General features: G+C 42.8%; 2 protein-coding genes across 4 annotated transcripts in view; one reads left to right on the top strand and one right to left on the bottom strand.

The window, feature by feature from the left end:
* The window catches only part of MYBPC1 (myosin binding protein C1), a 218,305-nt gene extending 198,596 nt beyond the window's left edge, over nt 1–19,709 (bottom strand). The window contains exons 1-2 of the mRNA XM_043518991.1: nt 19,191–19,709; nt 12,268–12,334 (exon numbers count right to left, since the gene is read on the bottom strand). Of these exons, the coding sequence (XP_043374926.1) occupies nt 12,268–12,334; nt 19,191–19,200 (77 nt within the window). The 5' untranslated portion in view covers nt 19,201–19,709. The remainder of the gene's footprint in view (nt 1–12,267; nt 12,335–19,190) is intronic.
* Nucleotides 19,710–19,738: 29 nt separating this feature from the next.
* LOC119856483 (protein mono-ADP-ribosyltransferase PARP12-like) overlaps nt 19,739–21,854 on the top strand; it is a 37,517-nt gene continuing 35,401 nt past the window's right edge. For 2 of the 3 annotated variants that reach the window (XR_006282782.1, XM_038404009.2), the window contains exon 1: nt 19,755–20,205. Coding sequence is in view for 2 of the 3 variants with exons in the window: in XM_038404009.2 (XP_038259937.1) it covers nt 19,871–20,205 (335 nt within the window). In the remaining variant the exon portion in view is untranslated. Of the gene's footprint in view, nt 20,206–21,854 lie in introns of all 3 variants that reach the window. The other variant, XM_043519044.1, reaches the window with a different exon arrangement.

The following is a 21,854-nucleotide window of genomic DNA, read 5'->3' as shown; positions in this document are numbered from 1 at the left end:
GGTTGACTGAGAAAAAAGGAATCAGGACAAAAAACTAAGAAGTTTGGGGTGGATGAATTGCCCCCATCTTTTCATACACCAACCACACAAGATGAAATAGTCAAATATACTTTTAAAAAGTCTAATATTTCCTTAAAGAGAGGGACATAAAATTGTGTTTTTGTCATTGAATTAAGCTGTAATGTAAGAAAACTGACAGTTATGCCACACATTAGGGTTTATACAGTGCAAACATTATGGAATTCCCCAACCCCTATCTAAAAACTGATCTCATAATTTCTCCTTTCACATTCCCAAGATGGATTTGATAATGCTAGGATTTAATGCTAGGAAATTAATTTTTGAAAGTAATGATAAATCAGACAAAAACAAAATAACAACTCATTAGTGAATAATATTTTTGATGTGATCTCTTTAAAAGTGTACATTATTGAATATTTTAGTTTTTGTAAGAAAACAGGAAGAGAAGAAAAAATTGTTTAAAATAGGCATTTAGCCATTGTCCATGGCTGCCCTACAAGATCTTATCAACTGTGCTATTAAACATTAACCAATTCAACTATTTCACTTTATGAAATACAAAAATCTACAGTAAAATCATGAAGTCTTAAGTGACAAAACATGGAAGGCCCCAGTGATGTAAAGCCATTAAGTATGTTCATAAGCCCCTTTCTATCCAGGAAAGCACTCTTAACTTTAAATATGTGCTGAAAGTTAAGCTTATGCTTAAGTGCTTTTCTGAATCAGGACCTAATATTGCCATTCTGTAACAAATCATCCCCTTGTACAGCATTATGTATTTAATCACGTACTGTGGTGGCTAATTAGAATTATTTTTTTCAATTTTCAAACACCCAAAAGGGAGCCAGGCATCTCACAGAAACAAATATAAATGAGGTCCTTGTGCCAGAGAGCTTGCAATCTAAATTTGACATGACACAACAAGGAGAGTCATAAATAACAGGCCTGGCAGAGTCTCCAAACCAAACTGTATGTTTCCTTACTTTTCTCAGTTTAAACCAGACAATTCACATCATTTTGTGCAAGGTCTGTTTGGGGGCTGATCCTGAATTTCTTGTGTTGTGTGTGCAGAAGGAACGCAGGGCCCACTGAGTTAAGTGAAGCAGAACAGAACCACTAGTTTTTTTCCAGTGCCTGTGATATGGCATTAGATATCAGTCTTTTTTTACACCACCCCATGCTTTGTCAGTGGGTTATAAAATAATTAATTGGCAGGCTGATAACTTGTATTTCTTGTTACTTCATCTCAAAAGTCAGTTTTAATAGCTGCATTATACGGATGTTAAAAAGGCTTTCCAGTGGAAATGCCGAAAGACTCTGAAGTAATTGTTTGGGAAGAAATTTTCCACACTAAATGATTGTCTCAGGCAGAATAATCTTAGAAAGCTTCAGGCAAAATGGTTCAACCATTTGTAAGAATGAGATTAGGGAAAAATATGTTCTTTTGCCCAGGTTAAAACAAAACAAAATGGTAGGACCATTTCTTTGATTTGTCCCTTGTGTGTAGGTATTATGACACAATCTTTAATTATATGACTACATACTATATTTTCTGCAGGTCCCCTGCCTCATTTGTACCTGCTCTGAGGATGAATCAGGATGAAGCCTGTTGTCCATAGGACCTTTTAACTCATTGGAAGGTGCATAGTGAATGAGGCAGGTGACTGCAGATTGAGAAAGGATGGTCTCATGGGTAAGGCAGTTGAATGATGCCTTGGAGAAATGGATTCTATCCCTGCGTCTGCCATAGAGTTTCTATGTGATCCTGGGCAAGTCCCTTTAACCAAACTTTTCACAGGTGGCCACTGACTGTATGTTCCTCATTTTTCTGCTCAACTTGCAACCATGGAATCTGATTTGCAGAAGTGCATAGCACTCACAGCTGCAACTGAAATCAATGGAGCTGTGCTTTAAACATGTAAAGCATATACAATGTTACATAGTCTGAAAAATCAGGTCAAATTAGGCACTCAAAATTAGTGGATATTCTTTACCTTAATATCTCTGTACCTCAAGTCTCCATCTGTAAAATGAGGATTATATCAGCCTTCATCTCATAAGGATGTTGCAAAGAAAAATTAATTGCGAAATTAACTAAATAAATTAAATGTTTGAAGCACTGAGATATTGTAGCAAAACCCATAGGAAAGCCCATGAGAGATTAATAATTCTGTATTCAAAGCAGGGTTTGAGTAATGTGCGGTAAATAAGGCTCGGGCCACAGATTAAACTGGGGATAAAATAAAACATCAAAGAGTTGCTTAGTAAAATGAGCACTGTTCATCCTGTGCACTGAATGAGGTGGGGTCCTGTGGAACAAATAGTATGTGATGTAATTAAAGACAGTATCATAATACATAAGCACAAGGAGCCAAGTTAAGATTGCCTAGGCAACCTTACTTTTGGCATGTCCTATCTTTTGATTGATTCACTTTGCAAACTTAATGTTCCTTTAGCATCGTTTTTCATGTTTAAATTATGTGTAAAGAAGGCATGAAAGGTTGATGTTTTGGGGGGAGAGTTGATAGAGGGAAGAGGGGGTTGTTTTGTTTTAAAGGTTCCTTTCCACTTGTTTTTGACCTTAGAAATACATTGTAGATTAAAGAAAAGGAGTACTTGTGGCACCTTAGAGACATTAGTCTCTAAGGTGCCACAAGTACTCCTTTTCTTTTTGCGGATACAGACTAACACGGCTGCTACTCTGAAACCTGTCATTGTAGATAAAGTCTTATCTTCCCTGTTTTTACTGGAGGACTCCTCAGGAAACTGTCTCACTCCTCAAAAGGAGGAGTGTAAGCATGGGTGGCGGGTAGGGGAGGCTATGGGATGCTGTGAGCACTAGCCAGCCTGGGGCGGGGGCCGGTGGCCGTGGTTGGGAGGGCTCTGTGTTATGCGGTGCGTGGAAGGGACAGGACCTCGTGTGGAAGGAGTGGGGCTGGAGGCTAGCCTCTCCCAGCCAGTGGTTCACGCGCTGCCTATGAGTGTAAGCATTTGAATCTTTAACAAAAAGAACTTTTTTTCTCAACTGTTTGTTAAGAATAATATGTGTATTAATCAAAACAAACATTAACAAAAATGTAAATAGTTTAATTAAAAATTCCTTCACCTCTCAATTTCTCAGTTGCCCAACTCTTGTCTCTCTTAATTTCATAATTTCACACCTTCACTAATTTCACACATAAAGGGAAAATAAGTTAAAAGGGAAATTAAATAAATTAAAAGGGAAAATAAATTAAAAATAAATTTCACTCATTCTCTAGTTTCACTCATGCTCTAGTTTCACGCATAAAAGCATAGAGAAAATAGATTAAAACAAATGTCATCAACTTTGAGTAAAAATCACCCTTATTGCAACATGCATTTCCCATGAGAATGCTAGAAAATCATTGTAAATATACTTTTGGATGACCTATTTGACTCAGCAAAATGTTTATTAATAAAGCAAGTTCTTCTTTTTCAATAGGACTTGAAACTTGCTAACATGTAGTACTACTATTTTCACATGCCAACAGCTCCATTGTCACATCCCACGTTTTACAAGGCTGGTGCTGTTTTTATTTTTATTTAAAGGTTGTTTTAGAGAAAAAATAAATAAAACCAATTATACAAAAATATATAATGAATCTTGGACTAAAGATTACCTCCTGCAAAGAATTCTGAGCCTAGATTGTCCAGTGATTTGTTCCAAATAAACAATCATATATGGGATTAGCAAGCACACCTACCTAGTTGTACTGGGGACAAGGCCACTTCCCTCCCCCTGCCCAAGAACTCATCTTTAGCAGCAGGGTGTATGAAACAACATGCTGTTCCCTTTTGCACTGACAGCAGCGTGCATTATACAGTGTGCTCCCTCTGGCCCACATACAACATTCTGCCTTAGTACTCCCACTACATGAAGATTGTCTCCAAGCATATCTCCACTTGGCTGCTACTACTCCAGTCATAGATGAATTAAGCTGTACACATTCAAATATTATTATTCCTATTTATTATAATATCTATACTGTTTGACCTTTAGTTAAGGCCTCATTTTCTAGGCAACTATTTTTGCTTGGTCCCATAGGTAGCTGTTTGAGATACCATGTGTGCATGGGCGGATTTAGGGGCAGGAGACCCATGTGACATCCTTGGGATGCTGGGCTTGTGGGGCGCTGGGCTCAGGGTGCTGTTTTTGTTAGTGACAAAAAGGAAAATAGAATGTTTGAAGTAAAATATTTCAGATATTCCATATGTGGATTTATTTTTCACTAACCTCCTAGAATGTTCTGGACCTTTGTAGAATCTCATGGAACCTTCCAGACTTTGTGAGAATTAAATTTTCCTTGAACCTCCTAAAATGTTGTCAACCATGCACTCATGGGCATATAAGAGGCGGGACATCACCAATCAGTCAGTGAGATATAGGAATGAAGTGAAGTGAGAGCCCAGCTGCAATATTGTGAATCTTGTTTTATTGTGTAATTGTGAAAATGTACTTGTGCTTTAAGATTTGAAGAGTGCAAGTAGCAACAATAAAGGACATTTTTAATAAGATGCCAAAGATATTTATCAAACCCCTATCTACGCAACAATATAAAAGAAATACCATTACTTCTTTTGCCGTGCTTAGCACTTAATGTTTGATGACTTTCTAAGACTGCGGAACATAAGACTTTTGCTCTGCCTAATACTTTCTGTTTTCCCCCATAGAAAATAAAAGATACCCTTGAAGAAGCCTTCAGAAGCTTAGTATAGGAAGCGAAAAGCTCATTTCCAATCTAGCTTGCAGCAAGGGGCAAATCTGATGGGAAAATATCTGAAACAGAACAACATAGACCTGGCCTTAGGCAGTAGCGAGCATCCCAGTGCAGAAGAAATTGAGGAACAAGGCGTAAATGATGGAAGTTCAATTACTAAGGAATTAGCAGATTTACCTGAAGATAAGGAATGGAAATGTGAGGAAAGTGATGGAGAATTATCCAGTTTTCCTGGTGGTGTAAAGGAGAATGATGATAAAGAAGAATGTAGCTCACATGAAAAGGAGAATAAAGACAAAAAAAATCTGGTTTACATTAAAAGGAGAGAAATGATAAAGAAGAATCAACCTCTCATGAGGACAGAAACAGCACTGAGAAAAACTGCACATCACAAATTGATACATCAGATCCTGCCTTATGGCCAGCGGACCTAAACTCTGACAATATTGATCATACAATTTTGAACAGGCCAGGCAAAATTGAGGATATGACATTTCCAGTAAATGAGCAGAAACGACACTTCTCAAAGTCACACCATGAAAGGGTGCTCGAGAACGGTGAGAAACTGAATCGGCATTGGCTAGTTTACTCAAAATTAACTGACAAAATGATCTGTATTTGTTGCAAAATATTTGAAAAGAATGCGAAATCGTTGCTTGTGCTTTCCAGGTACAATTACTGGCATACTTTAGCTGATGCTCTGAAGCAACATGAAAAAATCACCTGGCCATTTTACGACCTGCTTCAAATGGATGGCGTTCGAGTCCAGGCTCAAGTTGAATAAATGCATAGATGCAGAAAACCAGTGCATTATTAATGTAGAAACCAAGCATTGGAGGGACGTGCTTGAGCTTTTGATCTCAATTGCCTTCTTCCTTGCAAAGAATAATTTCGCTTTCCAGAGCTTGTTGGATAAGTTTTTCACTGAACATAATGGTAATTTCCTCAGTTTGGTAGAACTCCTTGGGAAATACGACAATGTCATGTGTGAGCACCTACATTGAGTAGTTCGTAAAAAAGCTATGGACCATTACTACAGGAAAACAATTCAAAATGAATCGATTGACCTTATGACAAGGAAGGTGCTTGATAACATATTGATGCAGCTCGGCAAAGCAAGTACTACATGGTAATAATGGACTGCACTCTTGACATTAGTCACAGTGAAAAGATGTCATTTACTGTAAGATTTGTTGACGACGAGGATGGCAGTATCCAAGTGGCACATTATCGGGGTGTTTTTTTCTTTCTTTAACATTTTATTAGAAGAGTTATTTGAAAGCAAACCAAGGTCTTTTGTTTCTGAAGAGTTCATTTGCCCCTGCTGCTTATTTGCCTGAAGCCATAAGTTGGTGTTTATGATCTCAAAATCATTTCCACAGCAACCACTTGTGATACTCCAAATGGAGAACTATGACTTCAAGTGAGGAACAAACAGCAGGAGTAAATTAATTCTTGGAAACCAAGGGCCTAAGTCCTGCACTGAAATACAGTTACTGACATCAGTGGGAGTTACTTGAATCCTGTGGCTGGAAAATAAGGCCCCAAACTTCTGTTTTCATGCCGATGTAGCTCTTCAGGTTTGTCTGGCATTTCAAATGCACAATTAGCTGATATCTCCAAGTGCATTTGGATAAAATCCCTGCAAAATCTACCAATTTCATATGAAATCAGAGGCTTTTGCTACTCCCTCCCCACAACAAACATGTTTGATGAGAATCCCTTATCCGTTATGATGATGTTATGTCTTGGTGGTGGGTCAGGAGGCAAGGTATTCGTGTCTGGGGGCAATTTCTATACTGTGCAAAATGTCACCATGCCATGAAACACAAGTGATTCAAATGTCTCACAAGCACTGCTTGTCAGATATGAGACTGTCCTGTTAAAATCAGGATGATTGTAGAAAATCCAACTCTGTCCTTTGGTATTTTCAGGAGCCAGCATGGTAGGCCAGTTCCCCAAAGGCCCATTCCTACTTTCCCATCATTCAGAATTTGATTAATGTTGCCTGCTTTCTTTGTTACTTCAGGAGCTGCCGGCAGCCCCTCCCCCTGCCATAATGAAATAAAAAAATCTCCTGCTTTCCTTGTGTCCTTTAAGATATCCATTCCTCCCCCACTGAGTGATAGATGCCAAGAGCTCAATTTATTGAGCTTAACAAAAAGAATGTTAAAGGGTAACTTGATTATTGTCTATAAGTATGTACATGGGGAACAAACATTTAATAATGGGCTCTTCTATCTAGCAGAGAAAGGTCTAATATGATACAATGGCTGGAAATTGAAGCTAGACAAATTCAGACTGAAAATAAGGTGTAAATATTTGGCAGTAAGGGTGATTAACCATTGGAAGAATTTACCAACAGGTGTCCATCATTGACAATTTTTAAAACAAGATTGGATGTGTTTTAGAAAATCTTCTCTAGGAATTATTTTTGGGAAGCTCTATGGCCTGAGTTATATGGAGGTCAGACGAGATCGGTGGTTCTCAAACTTCATTGCACTGCGACAACAAAAATTACTATACGACCCCAGGAGTAGGGACTGAAGCCTTAGCCTGCCCAAGTCCCACTGCCCCGTGGGTGGGGGGGGCAAAGCCTGAGCCCCATCAATCCAGGTGGAGTGGGGCAAAGCCCAAGCTCAAGAGCTTCTGCCCCAGGCTTAGTCTAAGCCAGCCCTGGTGACACCATTAAAACGGGGTTGCAACCTACTTTGGGGTCCCGACCCATAGTTTGAGAACCCCTGGATTAGATGATCACATTGGTCCCATCTGGGCTTGGAATCTATGAATCAATTCATCTGAAGGCAAGAGAATATAGCATGAAATAGATTTCCTTCCTGTATTTTGGCACTTACTATTTTGATTCTTTGTCAGAGGTACAATAAGAACAATTTTTCTCATGTTATTCACACTCTTTTGGATTCAGTCCTGACTGGAAACCAGAAGTGAAATAAAAGGTATATAAAAATTACAAAACCTCAGAAAAGGTTTGGGTTGAACTTGGCACTAACAACAGTTGAAGCCGTGAGCATGGGTGGCAGTGGATTTTTTACAGTATCTAAGTCAGTTCGTTGATCCCTGATTAGCATAGCTATTGTTCGTGATGTAGAGATTACATAACATACAAATAAAAAGGCACAGTTTTCTGGAACTGATGTGTCTAAACATAATTGATTATTAATGAGGATAGCAGGATCTTTCTTCCCCTTCTTATAAATATACCCGTTCACACTGTCAATGGAGAAGTTGGAAGCAAATACTAATTAGATGGAAATTTGTATTTTGTTTGTCACAGGATAAAACATCATGTGATCAGACCAACTTCTTGATTATTGTAGACAGTGGAACAAAATTAAAATGGACTTTTAGAATTCAATTACTGTATTTATATATTTGACAAAACTCATCTTTTGGTCTTAAGTAGTTCTGCAAGTTGATAAACTTTGCAAAAATAATACAAAAGTTAAAGCTGCTATATAAGCTCCTTACTACTTGAATTGTGTCAATTGACCATTTAAGGGTATGTAAGGCAAATGGTGCTATATGGAAGATGGTTCTCTGATAATTTGTGTGTTAAAGAAAACAGAATTGTCATTGACAAGTTATCAGCAGGGAGGCAGATGCCATCAGAAGATGGAGGCTTATCCAATTCATGAAAAGGTATATTCTGGGTCAACATATATGCGAGCAGTTGAGTGATTTGGTGATAAATGAAAACAGGGTCAAATAGAACTGTCTTGAGCCAGCAGAGCTGTTCAAAACATTGGGATCTTGATTTGCAGTTGTTTCAACAAACTTGTTGTTCCATTTTGCTTCCTATTGTTTTGCATCCCCTCCTCCCAAGTGTCACCTTGAATTTTGACTTCAAATGAAGAGACACTGAAGTGGTAGAGAAGCTCAGCTAAGACTGCTGTATTTTGTTTGGTTTTTCACCACAATCATGAATTCCTCCTATGGGGAAGGAGGACTTGCTCAGTCCAAGTCTGCTCAAAAAGTTTGTGAACCTCAATAAACTTGGACTGAGCTGTAATGAAATGGTTTGCTGGGGAAATTTTGTGTTGTAGCAACACATGCTACCAGCCAGGTAAGCTTTTCATGAGTTGACTCAAAACCCTTTTGGGACCAATTCCTGCTCCTCTGTGGACATGTCCACACTTAAAAATTAGATTGACCTAGCTATGTTACTCAGGGCTGTGAAAAAGTTCATGCCCTGCGTGATGTAGTTAGGTCGGCTTAACCCCCTATGTAGATGCAGCTAGGTTGAAGGAAGAATTCTTCTGTTGACATACCTACTGCATCTGAGAGAGGTGGTTTAACTACATCAATGGAAAAAATCCTTTTGTCAGCGTAGACTACTGCCCTACAGTTGCACGGCTGCAGAACCCTAGCTATGTTATTGTAGCAACTGTAAACTAGACATACCCTGAGGGTCAGTGTATCCATTATCCTGTAGTCACTAGTTCCATTAGCCTCTGGGACAGAGACATGTCCAGAGTTATGTCTCAAAATAGAGCTTTGTGAATAACTGGTTTTTTGGTTTGGTGGCCAAACAAAAACATTTTTTAAAAAAATTGTTTCAGGTCAACCTGAAACAACACTTTTTTGAATTGCTCAGCAAAATGAAAAAGTCAGAAATGTTTTGTGTCACGGTGAACAAAATGTTTTGACTCGAAATGTTTCATTTTGATTTTGAGATTTTTTTTAACCTTTTTTTTTAAAAAAATGGAAGTAAAATTCAAAAGAAAATGACAGTTTGAAAATGACAAAATGAAACATTTTGACTTTTGGGAAATTTTTTTCTTTTTTCTTTCAGCAAAACAATTCAGCAAATTCAACATAAATTCGCAAAATGTTCAATTCAATCTGAATATGCATTTTTCAATGCAAAAAAAGTTTTGTTGGACAGATTTTGCCCAGCTTTACCCTAGAGTCCTTATGTTCAGCAAATGCACATAAGGGTTTCTGGGGAATGTCTTCTTGTCAGCACAATAACAGAATGGCGGAGATAGCTCTGTGTTGCTCATTTAGTGTGTAAGGTGTGACTCCTCAGGCATAGGCTTGAGGGAGCAGCCATGCAAGATGCTCCTAGAAAACATTAAGAGTGGGAGCCTGATCCAAAGCCCATGGAAGTCAATGGAAAGACTTCCATTGATGCTAATGGATTTTGGATCATGCCACAGGAGAGAAGTGAAGGGAGCTGCCCCTATAAAAGACATCCAAAGTAAGTGAAGCAAGTTGGGATGGAAAGAATCTACTCTTGAGGGGATTGTATGTCTGGAATGGTGCTTGTTTTTGAGGATGGGAGAGTCCAGGGGACAAGTGTCATGGGTCTGTATGGGAAGAAGACCTATATGTGGATATGAGGATGAGTAGGGGGAAGAGAGAAGGCCTGATTGTCTCCTCCCATGCACCTTGTGTGGTTATTTACATCTGTGCAAAATGACTGTAATGATTCTCCAAAATCAGAATGGCACTATATTGATGACAGTTTAAATTACATTAGTAACTACATTATGAGCCATTTATTTCTGAAATTTTTTTTTAGTAGCAAATCCAGTTGTGATTTATGCCAGTGATCAGTGCAAACTGAAGGTATTGATTTTTTTGCATATGTGTTGAGTTCATACAGAATTATTATTGCAAAATAAAGAATTTTTGAAAGAACGTTCTGGCCTATGTTCTGACAGTTTATGCTCTGCATTTCTGAAAATGGGTTAAATACGGATGCAGCCTTAGCTAATGTAGCAAACATACTATTATCGAGGTATAAGAGGCTGCAAGACCACTGGAAAAGCCAAGAGCCCCACAGTCTGGCTCCTCTCAAGTACTGCATCTAATCTCAGGCTGATGCCCTTAACTTCTTCTTTCAGACTGTGTGCTTTAAAAACAACTAAGGTGTACCACTGTGAAATTCTTTTAAAATGGTAGGTGGCCTTTTTATATATGGAGGTGCATCAACTAGAGTACACAGAGCTCTGTGTAGCTCAAAAGCTTGTCTCTTTTACCAATAGAAATTGGTCCAGTAAAAGATATTATTACCTCACCCATCTTGTTTCTCTCATATCCTTTGCAAAAATCTTCAACATCAATACTCAAAAGAATCCATTCTATATCTGTTACTAATTATAGATATTCTGTTTAGGGGAACTTCAAACTTCAATCTAGAAGTAGGGCTAAAAATGGGGGGGAGGGATGTTGGCACTTTTATTATACTACAATGATGGGTGCTTTAAAGATGCATATAAATACATCAGTTGAAACACCATTTAGTTGTCACACTTTTAAGGTGGGTAAACTCAAGTGAAGATTAAATAGATTAAATAATAAAGTTTCTGCAATTAAAATTAATGTCATTATTCATAAGTTTATTATTAGTAATGTATAAATATGAATATAGTGATTCAGACCCAAAAATATCTTAAGGATCATTTTTATGGTGCCACATTTCAGCCCTGGAATAAGATGTTAGCAAAGAGTTGCTGATTGAAACTGCTGTAACTAAGGCCCTGATCCTGTTATAAATTCCACGTGGATTGACCACTGCCATCTGTACAGATATCCATGGGGGCTACTTGAATGGACCTCACTGCAGGGTCAGCTCACAAAGTGGCAATTTATCATGGGTATAATAAATCAAATGTAATTATGTCACAATTAACTTTAATGAAATATGTATGTATCCTTATTTTTAATTGGGAGATTTAATTGGGGAAGAGTTAGTTGCTTTTTTTCCTCCTTCAACTGGCATATATGCTGAAGAGATTTGATTTTGTAAACAAAAAGAAACTTACTTTCCCTTTCATACAAAATACTCCTAAAGAAGAGAAAAATATAATTTTGTTTATAGATAATCATAGCTGGGGAAGTTGTATCAAATCTGTCTTCCTCAGGAACATGATGCTAAACAAACAAATAAAACTTCACCTGACCAATTTTATTATAACAGGAACATACACGGATTTACTTTTCGTATGAGTATACGGGGAGAAAAAAAAGGCTGCTTCCATTTAAGTGCAACTCTGAAAACTAGAAATCTTCTCTGTGCAAAGTTGTATCAATGTTGGTTTATTTTGCGATTTAATTTTACTGCCTGTGAAGAGTGCCAGATTGACAGCTCTGCTCCTAGAGACGCCAGAGAGCAGGGTCAGCACCCACAGCTGCAGTACAAACTTCCCTCAGCTGCAGTACAAACATGCTCCTGGGACCACCTGTTGTGGTAAGATGACAATTCAGTTTCAGTATCCATTCAAACCCTGATTTTTATGCTGAGTTTTCTGACAAGGGTGCCAGTTTTAATCAAAAATGGCAGTGTTTTGGTGTTGTGGATATCTGTCCACCAGCACTTTCTCACAGCACATTGAGACAAGGTGCTTGTCTAGATTAGGGAAATTTGCACTGATTTAACTACATTGATTTAATTACACCAGTCAAATGCCCTAAACTAGACACATTACACTGATACAATGAATGTTGGCAATTTACTAAAGTAAGTCGCAACGGTACAAACCTCATCTGATGCCTGGGCAGTGCATCTGCATCTGACATTTGCACTGGTGTAGCTACATCTGGAAAACCTGGGGATGAAAAAAGCATATGTGTGCAAAATGTGTGTTTTGTGGGGGGAAGATACATACTGAGTGCTTCCTTTGTAACCTTAATAGTGTTCTTTTAACATCGTTTTTGTGTGTATAAATATTATAGCTGAGCAAGAGCTCTGCTACAGTTAAGGTTAAGACCAGCTTTCTATTTAAAGCTCTAATATTCTGTGTGTTCTAAAATCTACATGGTTTCTTGGATTGCCTTGAAAGTTGGTGTGTCTCACTGGGCCATGGGTTTCCGTTGGAGAGCCAATTTGGGGGCTATTAGACCAGAGGGTTCCCCAAGATACAGCCCTCAAATAAATCCAGCTTTTCTAAAAGTTGAGAGATTTTGGCACCCTTTCTTTGCTCACAGATAGAGGTCAACTCAGGGCTCAGACCATCGCACCAGGGGCTCCAATACTTGAGGGTTATACTCACAGAGTGCATGTCACCCATCAATCAGCCCTTTGGGGGAAATCCAATTAAAACATTTTTTTTAAAAAATTGATTCTCCAGTTAGGTTCCTTACGTCCCTCATACGCTTATTTGTGCATCTAATGGATTATACTGAGCATATGTAAACAGAAGAGTTAACATGATTGTTAGCCTTCAAAGTTTTACACCAGCTGTAGCTCCAGGGGATTAAATAATAGCCTTTGAACCTGACCCAGCCAGCCAACCTCAGTCTGAGTCTTATCATGGGCAGAGATCTGGGGAAGGTTGGATGGCATGTTGCTTAAAAATCTGTCTTTGTCAGGGTTTTGCTTTTTTTAAAATTTTTGGGTGAATGTAATCAAAGTATTTTTGTTAAAAAAAATAAAAAATATGTGAATGCTTGCTGGCGGGGAAGAGGCATTTTTGGGAGTGGAGGATAGGGATAAGAGGGGTTTGGGGCTGTATTGAGGGGAAGAAGAATAAATAGGGATGGGTGGTAGAGGAGGTAAGAGGGGTTGTGGGGCTCAGGTGAGTGACACATGGGGGTGAGTGGCAGCAGAGATGCTGGGGGAGAGTAGGGGCAGGAGCACCTGTCAGCTCCACATTCTCCCCGAGTGTGCCAAGAGCTGGGGGGGTCTGAGCCCCACTCCTTACCTCCTTATTTTTGAGCTGGAATGTGGGGGTCCCTGTCCCCAGGGTGCCTGAGCCCTGCTCCTGGGCTTACTGTGTATATTTGCCAGGATCTGGGGCCCTCTGCCCCTTGAGGGGAGCCTGATCCCTCTCCATGTGCCTTCTTAGACGAGCCAGGATCTGGGGGCTTGGGGTGGAGGGAAGCCTGGACAAAATAGCATGGTAGAGGTTGGCCGGCTGGCCTGGAATGAACAGGACTGGTTGGTGGGGCTGAGTGGAGGAAGGGAGAAAGCTATAGAAATAAAGAATAGAATAATAGAATATCAGGGTTGGAAGGGACCTCAGGAGGTCATCTAGTCCAACCCCCTGCTCAAAGCAGGACCTAATATAGGGCCAGGATCACTAATTCACTTGGCTCACAACTGCACCAATGACCACTAATTCTTATCAAGCATTCTTTCTGTTAAAAATAACTAGAAAATTAGATGGATTTCCCCCCAAAAAAAGTTAACACAAAATTAAGGTTCCCTAGTGTCTGCTCTTGTCCCTCCACAATGGTGAGTTCAGCAAACGTCAGATTTCAGAAAACCAGGAGGAGCAAGGGCGCAGCAGACTCAGGGGAAGGGGCAGGGGTCTTGGGGGAAGGAGTGGAGTGGGGCTGGCCAGGGGTTGAGCAGTGAGCACCCTGTAACACATTGGAAAGTTGGTGCCCGTAGCTCCAGCCCCAGAGTTGGTGCCAATGCAAGGAGCCGCATATTAACCTCTGAAGAGCCGCATGTGGCTCCGGAGCCACAGATTGGCCATCCCTGCTATTGTCCCTCTGCAAATTTGTGTACACAATCAATCCCTTACCTCTCTCTAAAAGTGCAATTTTCAAAAAATTCAATTAATAGAAGATTATTGGGAGTGGAATAGATCTGCACAAGGAGAAGAAGTCTGGACATAAATGTGAGAAAGGAGGGAAGGCAGTGGAAACCAAAGTGAAACTGTTTGAGCAGCAAATTCCAGAAGTCTTGAGGTCTTTCTGAGTGTAGCCTTCATTGATTTGAGATCTACCATACCATTCTCTCACTAGAAGGGAAAACCTATAATGGCAGTAGGCTATAAATGGGACCCAGTTTGGGAATATTTTAATGAAGTTCCCCTACCTGTGGGTAAGACAGGCATGTGTGCAAAATGCAAACAGTGCAACAAAGAAATGCAAGGCCTGGTTGCCTGAATGAAACAACATCATGAGAAGTGTTCCTTCTCTGGAGGAAGCTGCATTGAAGATGATGAAAGAAACATGTCTGAACATGCAGGAACTTCAGGTTGGTAAACTTTTTTATTTCATACTTCTTTCTTAAGGACTGCCTGTCTTCCTTCTGGACTATTCTTGAATTCTCATGTTTGAGCAAAATATATAGTTGTTACTCTATGGTACAATCATTTTAGATGCAATTGTGATAAAAAATAAATAGCTGAAATAGGCAGATCTTCCTTTTACAATTTCACCTTTAAAGTAGTACTGAGTGTCAGTGAATGCAATGAGTAATACTAAATGAGCAGTATGGTAATAATATTAAATAACTGCATTGACTTATTTTGTTTAGGAGAATCCATCCTCAATATGCAGGATTCTGAAGACTATCCACCCTCAAGAACACCATCATTTTCTATAGTTTCAGAGTTATCTGCCAATGATAGTATTTCAGTCACATCATGTATGTCACATAGCCACAATGTATCACCTGTAGCAAAAAGAAAAAAAAATCTCCATCATCCAGAAACAACCATAGATAAGTTTGTGATAAGAACCAGCAGATTACAAAAAGAGATAATTGATGAAAAAATTGCCCAGTTTGTTTATGCAGCAAACTCTCCTTTCCGTATGATTGAGAATTTACACTTCATTAACATGGTTCAGTCATTAAGACAAGGATACAGTCCACCCAACAGAGCAAATGTTGCAGGCAATTTGCTGGATAAAGCGTATAAAAGAGAAATTGAGCAGTGTGCAAAAGGTCTAGAGGGTAAAATTGTTAACCTGAGTTTTGATGCGTGGAGCAATGTCCACAATGATCCTGTTGTATGTGCTTGTGTGACAACAGAAGAAGTGAATGCCTTTCTTACAATTGATCAATCAGGAAATGCACACACAGCAGAATACTTACAAGAAGTAGAAGTAAAAGCTATAACAAACTGTGAAAAAAAATGTAAATGTCTAGTATGCAGCTTGGTCACAGACAATGTTGCAAATGGATCCAAGATGAGAAGAAATTATTTAGAAGAGAGCCCCAAGCTAATAACAATGGTTGCGATGCTCATTTGGTGCACCTCCTAGCCAAAGACTTCAGTGTCCAGAAATAAAGGCTAATGTTGTTGAAATTGCAAAATACTGCTGTAACAACAACTTTGCAGCAGCTGCTCTGAAAAAAGTGGGAGGAACCAAACTAACTCTTCCACAAGACGTGCGATGGACTGCAGCAGTGGACTGTTCTGAGCACTATATCAAGAACTGGCCTAATCTGGTGAAAGTTTGTGAACAAAATTGTGAAAAAATAGATGGCACTGTCACAGCCAAAGTTCTCAACATTGGGCTTAAGAGAAATGTTGAACACATGCTGAGTACCCTGAAGCCTATTTCTGTAACCTTGAACAAAATGCAGGGAAATAGCTGTTTTATTGCTGACATGGACATCCAGCAATCATCCCTCCATAATGCCAACTATAATAAACTTCAGAGCTAAGGGTGAACCATTCAAGAAATATATGTTTGCTGATGATGCTTTAAAGCAGGGGTCTCAAACTCAATTTACCTGAGGGCCAGTGCCTCAAATCCTCCCAGCGAGCCAATAATGTCACTGAAGATGGTGTTCAGAAAAGAAAACGTGTATATTGTATTTTTTATTTGGAATTTCTTAGAAATAATGAAACCGTCATAAAACTTTATACAATTCTTCACCTGACAGATAGTTATTAATGTTTGCCAGATACCTGGCAACGCTTCAGTTCTGTCAGCTTGTTGATGTTTGGCCTCAGTGACTGAGAAGTTGAAACCTGTAGCATTGCAGAAAGGTGGGCATCAGATAGTTGTGTTCGGTATTTTGACTTGTTTATATTCACTGTGGAAAAGTGATGTTGCCTCCATGGCTGACTCTGCCCGGTGACTAGAGATGGTATCTCTGTCCCTCTCCCCCAGCCAATGGGAGCTGCAGGGGGCGGTGCCTGCAGCAGACATTCCCGGCAGCGTGTCTGCCTGCATCTCTCCTCTGCGGGCCGCAGTGGGGAGGTTCTTGGGCCACAGATGGCCCGCGGGCCGGGACTTCGAGACCCCTGCTTTAAAGAAACTCACACCAGTGAACTGGTGGAAGTCACTTAAGCACTTGGATAATCTCACTTTTAACAGCAGTAGCTTCTTCTGCCGGTGTAGAAAGAATATTTTCTTCCTTTGGACTAATTCATTCCAAATTGAGAAATCGTTTGGGACCTGAAAAAGCAGGAAAGCTTGTTTTTCTTTTCCAGATTATGAACAAACAGGAAATTGAAGGTGAAGACAACCGAGTTAGCTGCAGAAGCCAATATTTTAAGTTTCTCATGTTGACCTGGCTGACATAGTCAATTTAATTTTTGTTGGTTTTTTTTTAAATATTTCATTTTACTATTTTAGTTAAAAACAATTTTAATGAAAACAAACCTGATTTTAAAAACTTGAATGTTTAACTAACTTCAAAAATTCATATGCTTGTTTTGTTAAAATATTATACATTTGCTGTTGAAGAAAAATAATTCAGAATACATAACATTGTTGTTTTAGTTGAATAAAACAATTTAAATGTCTGTTCGGTGATGTTCTTCTCATAATACAGCATGGCAAGAAAATCCTCCAAATATTAATGGTTAACCTGTTGAATTGGAGATAATTCACCTTCCAATGACTTCATAAATATCTGCTTCAATTACCTGTGGTAAATGAAATAACCAAACAATAATTCATTTTCTGATATAGCTGTAAAACTAATCTGAAAAGTTTTCAAAATAAATCACTTAAAAATGTATAGTGTGTACCTTATAGAAATGAAACCTACATCTATCTCTGAGTTGTGAAGAATATGTATTAAGGTTATAACAACCAACAAGAATGCACTTTTATGTAGAAATCGATGATTAAATTGAGACTTCCATGATTTGATTTGATTTAAATCATATCCACCTTGACCCTAACTCTGCATTTCCTGGTTTTCTGAAATTTTGTTGAACTCTACATTCTGGAAGGACATGAGCGGTTGCTGGGAAATCCTAATTTTTCATAAACAAAGATTTTTTTTTGCCATGTATTTATATTATTTATATTGCAGTAGTGCTAGAACAGTGTTTCTCAAACTTTTATACCGGTGATCACTTTCACATGGCAAGCCTCTGAGTGACCCCCCCCTCGCTTATAAATTAAAACAACTTTTTAACATATTTAATACTATTATAAATGCTGGAGGCAAAGCAGGGTTTGGGATGGAGGCTGACAGCTCGCGACCCCTTACGTAATACCTCACAACCACCTGAGAGGTCCCGACCCCCAGTTTGAGAACCCCTGGCCTAGAAGCCCCCATCAAAGACCAAAGACCTATTGTACTACGCACTGTGCACACACACAGTAAAATGGTGATCTCTGACCCAATAAGAGTTTACAAGCCATGTGTGTCACAACGTTGTGCCATGCTTACATTGCAGTGCAATGAAATGGCATTGATTAATACAGGGGTGGGCAAACTATGGCCCACGGGCTGGATCCGGCCCCTCAGAGCTTTGGATCTGGCCTGCAGGATTGCCACCCCCATGGTGCTGCAGGCCGCATGCCGTTCCCAGAAGCGGCTGGCATGACATTCCTGCGGCCCCCAGGAAGGTGGTGTGGCAAGGGCAGCGATCAGAGCCCTCTGCCCCCTCTCTCCCAGGGGCCGCAGGAACATGATGGCGGCCACTTCCGGGAGCGGCGTGGGGCCAGGGCAGGTTCCCTGCCTGCCTGCCCTGGGCTTGGTGCGCACCGCTGCCACCCCGGAGCTGCTCCAGGTAAGTGGCACTGGGCCGGAGCCTGAACCCCTCCTGCACCCCGCACCCCAACTCCCTGCTCTGAGCCCCCTGCCACACTCCACACCCCTCCTGCACCCCAACCCCCTGAGCTCCCTGCTGTACCCCTCCTGCACCCCAACTCCCTACCCTGAGCCCCAGTCGCAACCCCCCTGCACCCCAACCCCCTGCCCTGAGCCCCTGCCACACCCCGCAGCCCTCCTGCACCCCAACCCCCTGCCCTGAGACCCCTGCTGCACCCCTCCTGAACACCAACCCCCTGCCCTGAGACCCCTCCCACACTCCGCACCCCTCCCTGAACCCCTCCCCTGAACCTCCTCCTGTACACCACACCCTTTCTCTGCCCCAACCCCTTGCCCTGAGCCCCTTCCTGCACACCACACACCACACTCCCTCCCGCACCCCAACCCCCTGCCCTGGCCTTGCATGCAATTTCCCCACCCAGATGTGGCCCTCCAGCCAAAAAGTTTGCCCACCCCTGGACTAACAAGTAATAAATCTTAGCTCTTATATAGCAGTTTTCATCAGTAGCTCACAAGGAGCTTTACAAAGGAGGGAAGTGTCCCCCTTTAGAGATGGGGAAACTGAGGGACAGAGAGGGGCTGTGATGTAAAAAACTCGGTATCGCACACAGAAGCCCATTCTGTGGGTGGGACAATCATGTCATTTAGGTGACCTGGGCTTCAACCGCACCACCAGGAAAAACCTGACAAACTCTTTGTACCTGGGCCCATGCTAATGACACGACTTATTCCATTTAAAGGTGGCTAATCTCTGAGAGCGGCTGGAACCTTCCTGAAGATGAGCTAAACGTTGAGGGCCGTGTGCGCGCCATGGCTCCGGTTAGCATCTCCGCTGGGTCTGCAGGCACCCCGCAGCCGGGAGCCAGGCCGCTAGGGACGGCTGAGGCTGGAGAAGCAGCATCAGGAGAGCGGGTGCGGTACCGGCGTAGAGGGCAAAGTCAGTGGCAGCAGCGGATTTAGCGCGGGCCGCCGAGGGAGCCTGAGGCCGGAGCGTCAAGATGCTGTTTGCAGCGCCGCGTGCTCGCCCCCGCCCCCGCCCCCGGCCCCGGCCCCGGCCCGGGAGCGCAGGCAGGCCGGTGCGTTGGCCGCCGGGCTGGTCTGCGGCGGAACTTCCCGAAGGGGCGACTCCGCCTCCCCGACCCGCGGCGGCAGCTGATACAGCGGTGCCGGGTGGCCCCGGGGGACGCCCTCAGGCCGGGCCCGGCCCGGGCCGGGGGAGCTGCGCGAAGATCCGCTTTCAGTTTCGTTTCTCCGCGGGAAGTTCACAACAACAGATAGGCAGAGGCCGCAGGGAGCGCCCGAGCGGAGCTGCACCCAGTGGCCGGGGGGGGCCTCCCGGCGGAGCCGCGCGGCGAGGCGAGGGGGCTCGGAGCTGCCCGGGATGGCCCGACCCGCGCTGCCCACCCAGGCGCTGCAGGCGCTGTGCGCCGCCGGCGGCTCCCTGGAGCAGGGCGAGCTGTCGCGGCGGCTCCCGGCCCTGAGTCCCAGCCTGGACAGCCTGTGGCTGACGGAGCCGGAGTGGTTCACGCTGGTGACCCGGCCGGGGCCCGGCTCGCCCGGCGGCCCGCCCCAGGAGCAGCGGGTGGTGGTGGCCACGAGCGCGGTGCGGCTGTGCCCGGAGCACGGCGGGCCGGGACCCGGCTGCGGGGGCCAGTGCGGCCAGCTCCACATCTGCCGGTATTTCCTGTACGGCAACTGCCGCCACCAGCGCACCAGGTGAGCTGGGGTCACCCCCGGGGCTCTGGGGACCCCCCTCTGGCCGTTCCCCTCCCCCGGGGGGAGCCTGCGTCCACCCCCTCTGGCCGTTCCCCTCCCCCGCGTGGGATGGGCCCCCTGCCTAGGCTGGGCCCACCACATCCACTCACACTGGCAGTGGGTGCCACCCAAACTGTTCAAGGGGGCGCCCCCTCTGTTGTGGGAAAGCCCCTCAGGGCTGCTGGGTCAGGACAGCACACCCAGTGTCTGCTCAGGAGTTGCTGTTCATTTCGTCCCCCCTTCCCACTCTATATATTTCGGTGCAAGATGGGGACATGAAGATGGGGGGGGGGTGGCTTTACACCTCAAAGGGAAGAGTGCAAGGGGGTGTGCATCTGGTTTTGTTTTTCTGATTATGGGGCATGGCTTTCAAAAGTTTAGAAAACCAGGAATTGATCATTGTTACTCACTGGGGGATAGATTGTTCCATGGTAAGAGGAAATCTTTGCTATTTTTCTTCTGGGATATGTGTTTTTTCTTCCATGTGAAAGACGTGCCATTTGTTAAAAGAAAAGGAGTACTTGTGGCACCTTAGAGACTAACAATTTGTTAGTTGCCATTTGTTGTTAGAGCGTTTAGTGCACTGGATGAGGTACACCATATGTTGTGTTAGGCATGTGTAGAACCCATGCATCTTGAAAGGTGTGTTGTGGGGGACACTGATCATCATAGTAGTGTGTCTGTCTGCAGGTTTTGCATCTGTTGTGAATAGAGAAAGTGGATGTATGGCTTATTACAACAATCTGTAACCCACTAACCCCCTTATTCCCAGCTGCCATTCCCCCCCCCCGCTTCTGTCCTTTCCCCTCCTATGACTGGAGGAGTGTTAATGGGCCACTTCACCTTAAATGGTGCCTTGAAATATGGGTAACTACTTATGCTAAAAACAATCTGTTCCACCTTGTATTTAGCTGTGATGCTCTGAGGAGATTCTCAGACTTAAGCCCTGTCTCCACCGGCAAGTTTCTGTGCAGTAAAGCAGCTTTTTGCACTGGTGTACACACTGCCAAGCCACGTAGTGCACAGAAACTGTGCAGTTGTAGCGCTCTAAAAAAAACAGAGATGTACAGCTTTCTGCGCCGGGGCTACAGTGTTGTGGTGCCAGTGTAGAGACAGTGGCGATTACAGCGCTGCGATTGGCCTCTGGGAGGTGTCCCACAATGCCTGTTCTCACCTCTCTGGTCATCCGTTTGAACTCTACTGCCCTGCCCTCAGGTGACCAACCGTGAGCCCCACCCTGTACATTCTTTCCTGTTTGCTCGGTGATGCGTGCAGTGGTCTCAGCGCATCTTTCCAGGTGGCCACGCCTGCTCCACGCACCAGGCGATCCCCCACTTGGAGCAATGTCGAGCTGCTGGACCTCATCGGCATTTGGGGAGAGGAGGCTGTGCAGTCCCAGCTGCGTTCAAGCAGTAGGAATTATCATGCCTACGTTCAGATTTTATGATGCATGATAGAAAGGGGCCATGACCAGGACACATTGCAGCGCAGGGTAAAAGTGAAGGAGCTGCGGAACGCCTAGCACAAGACACGGGAGGCAAACCACTACTCCGGTGCTGCACCCACGAGCTGCCAGTTCTGCAAAGAGCTGAACGTGATACTCTGTGGCA

Source organism: Dermochelys coriacea, chromosome 1 (assembly GCF_009764565.3).
Source record: "Dermochelys coriacea isolate rDerCor1 chromosome 1, rDerCor1.pri.v4, whole genome shotgun sequence".
NCBI classification, from domain to species: domain Eukaryota; kingdom Metazoa; phylum Chordata; order Testudines; family Dermochelyidae; genus Dermochelys; species Dermochelys coriacea.
The sequence above is the reverse complement of the archived record's forward strand: the minus strand, read 5'-3'. Positions and strand labels throughout refer to the sequence as shown.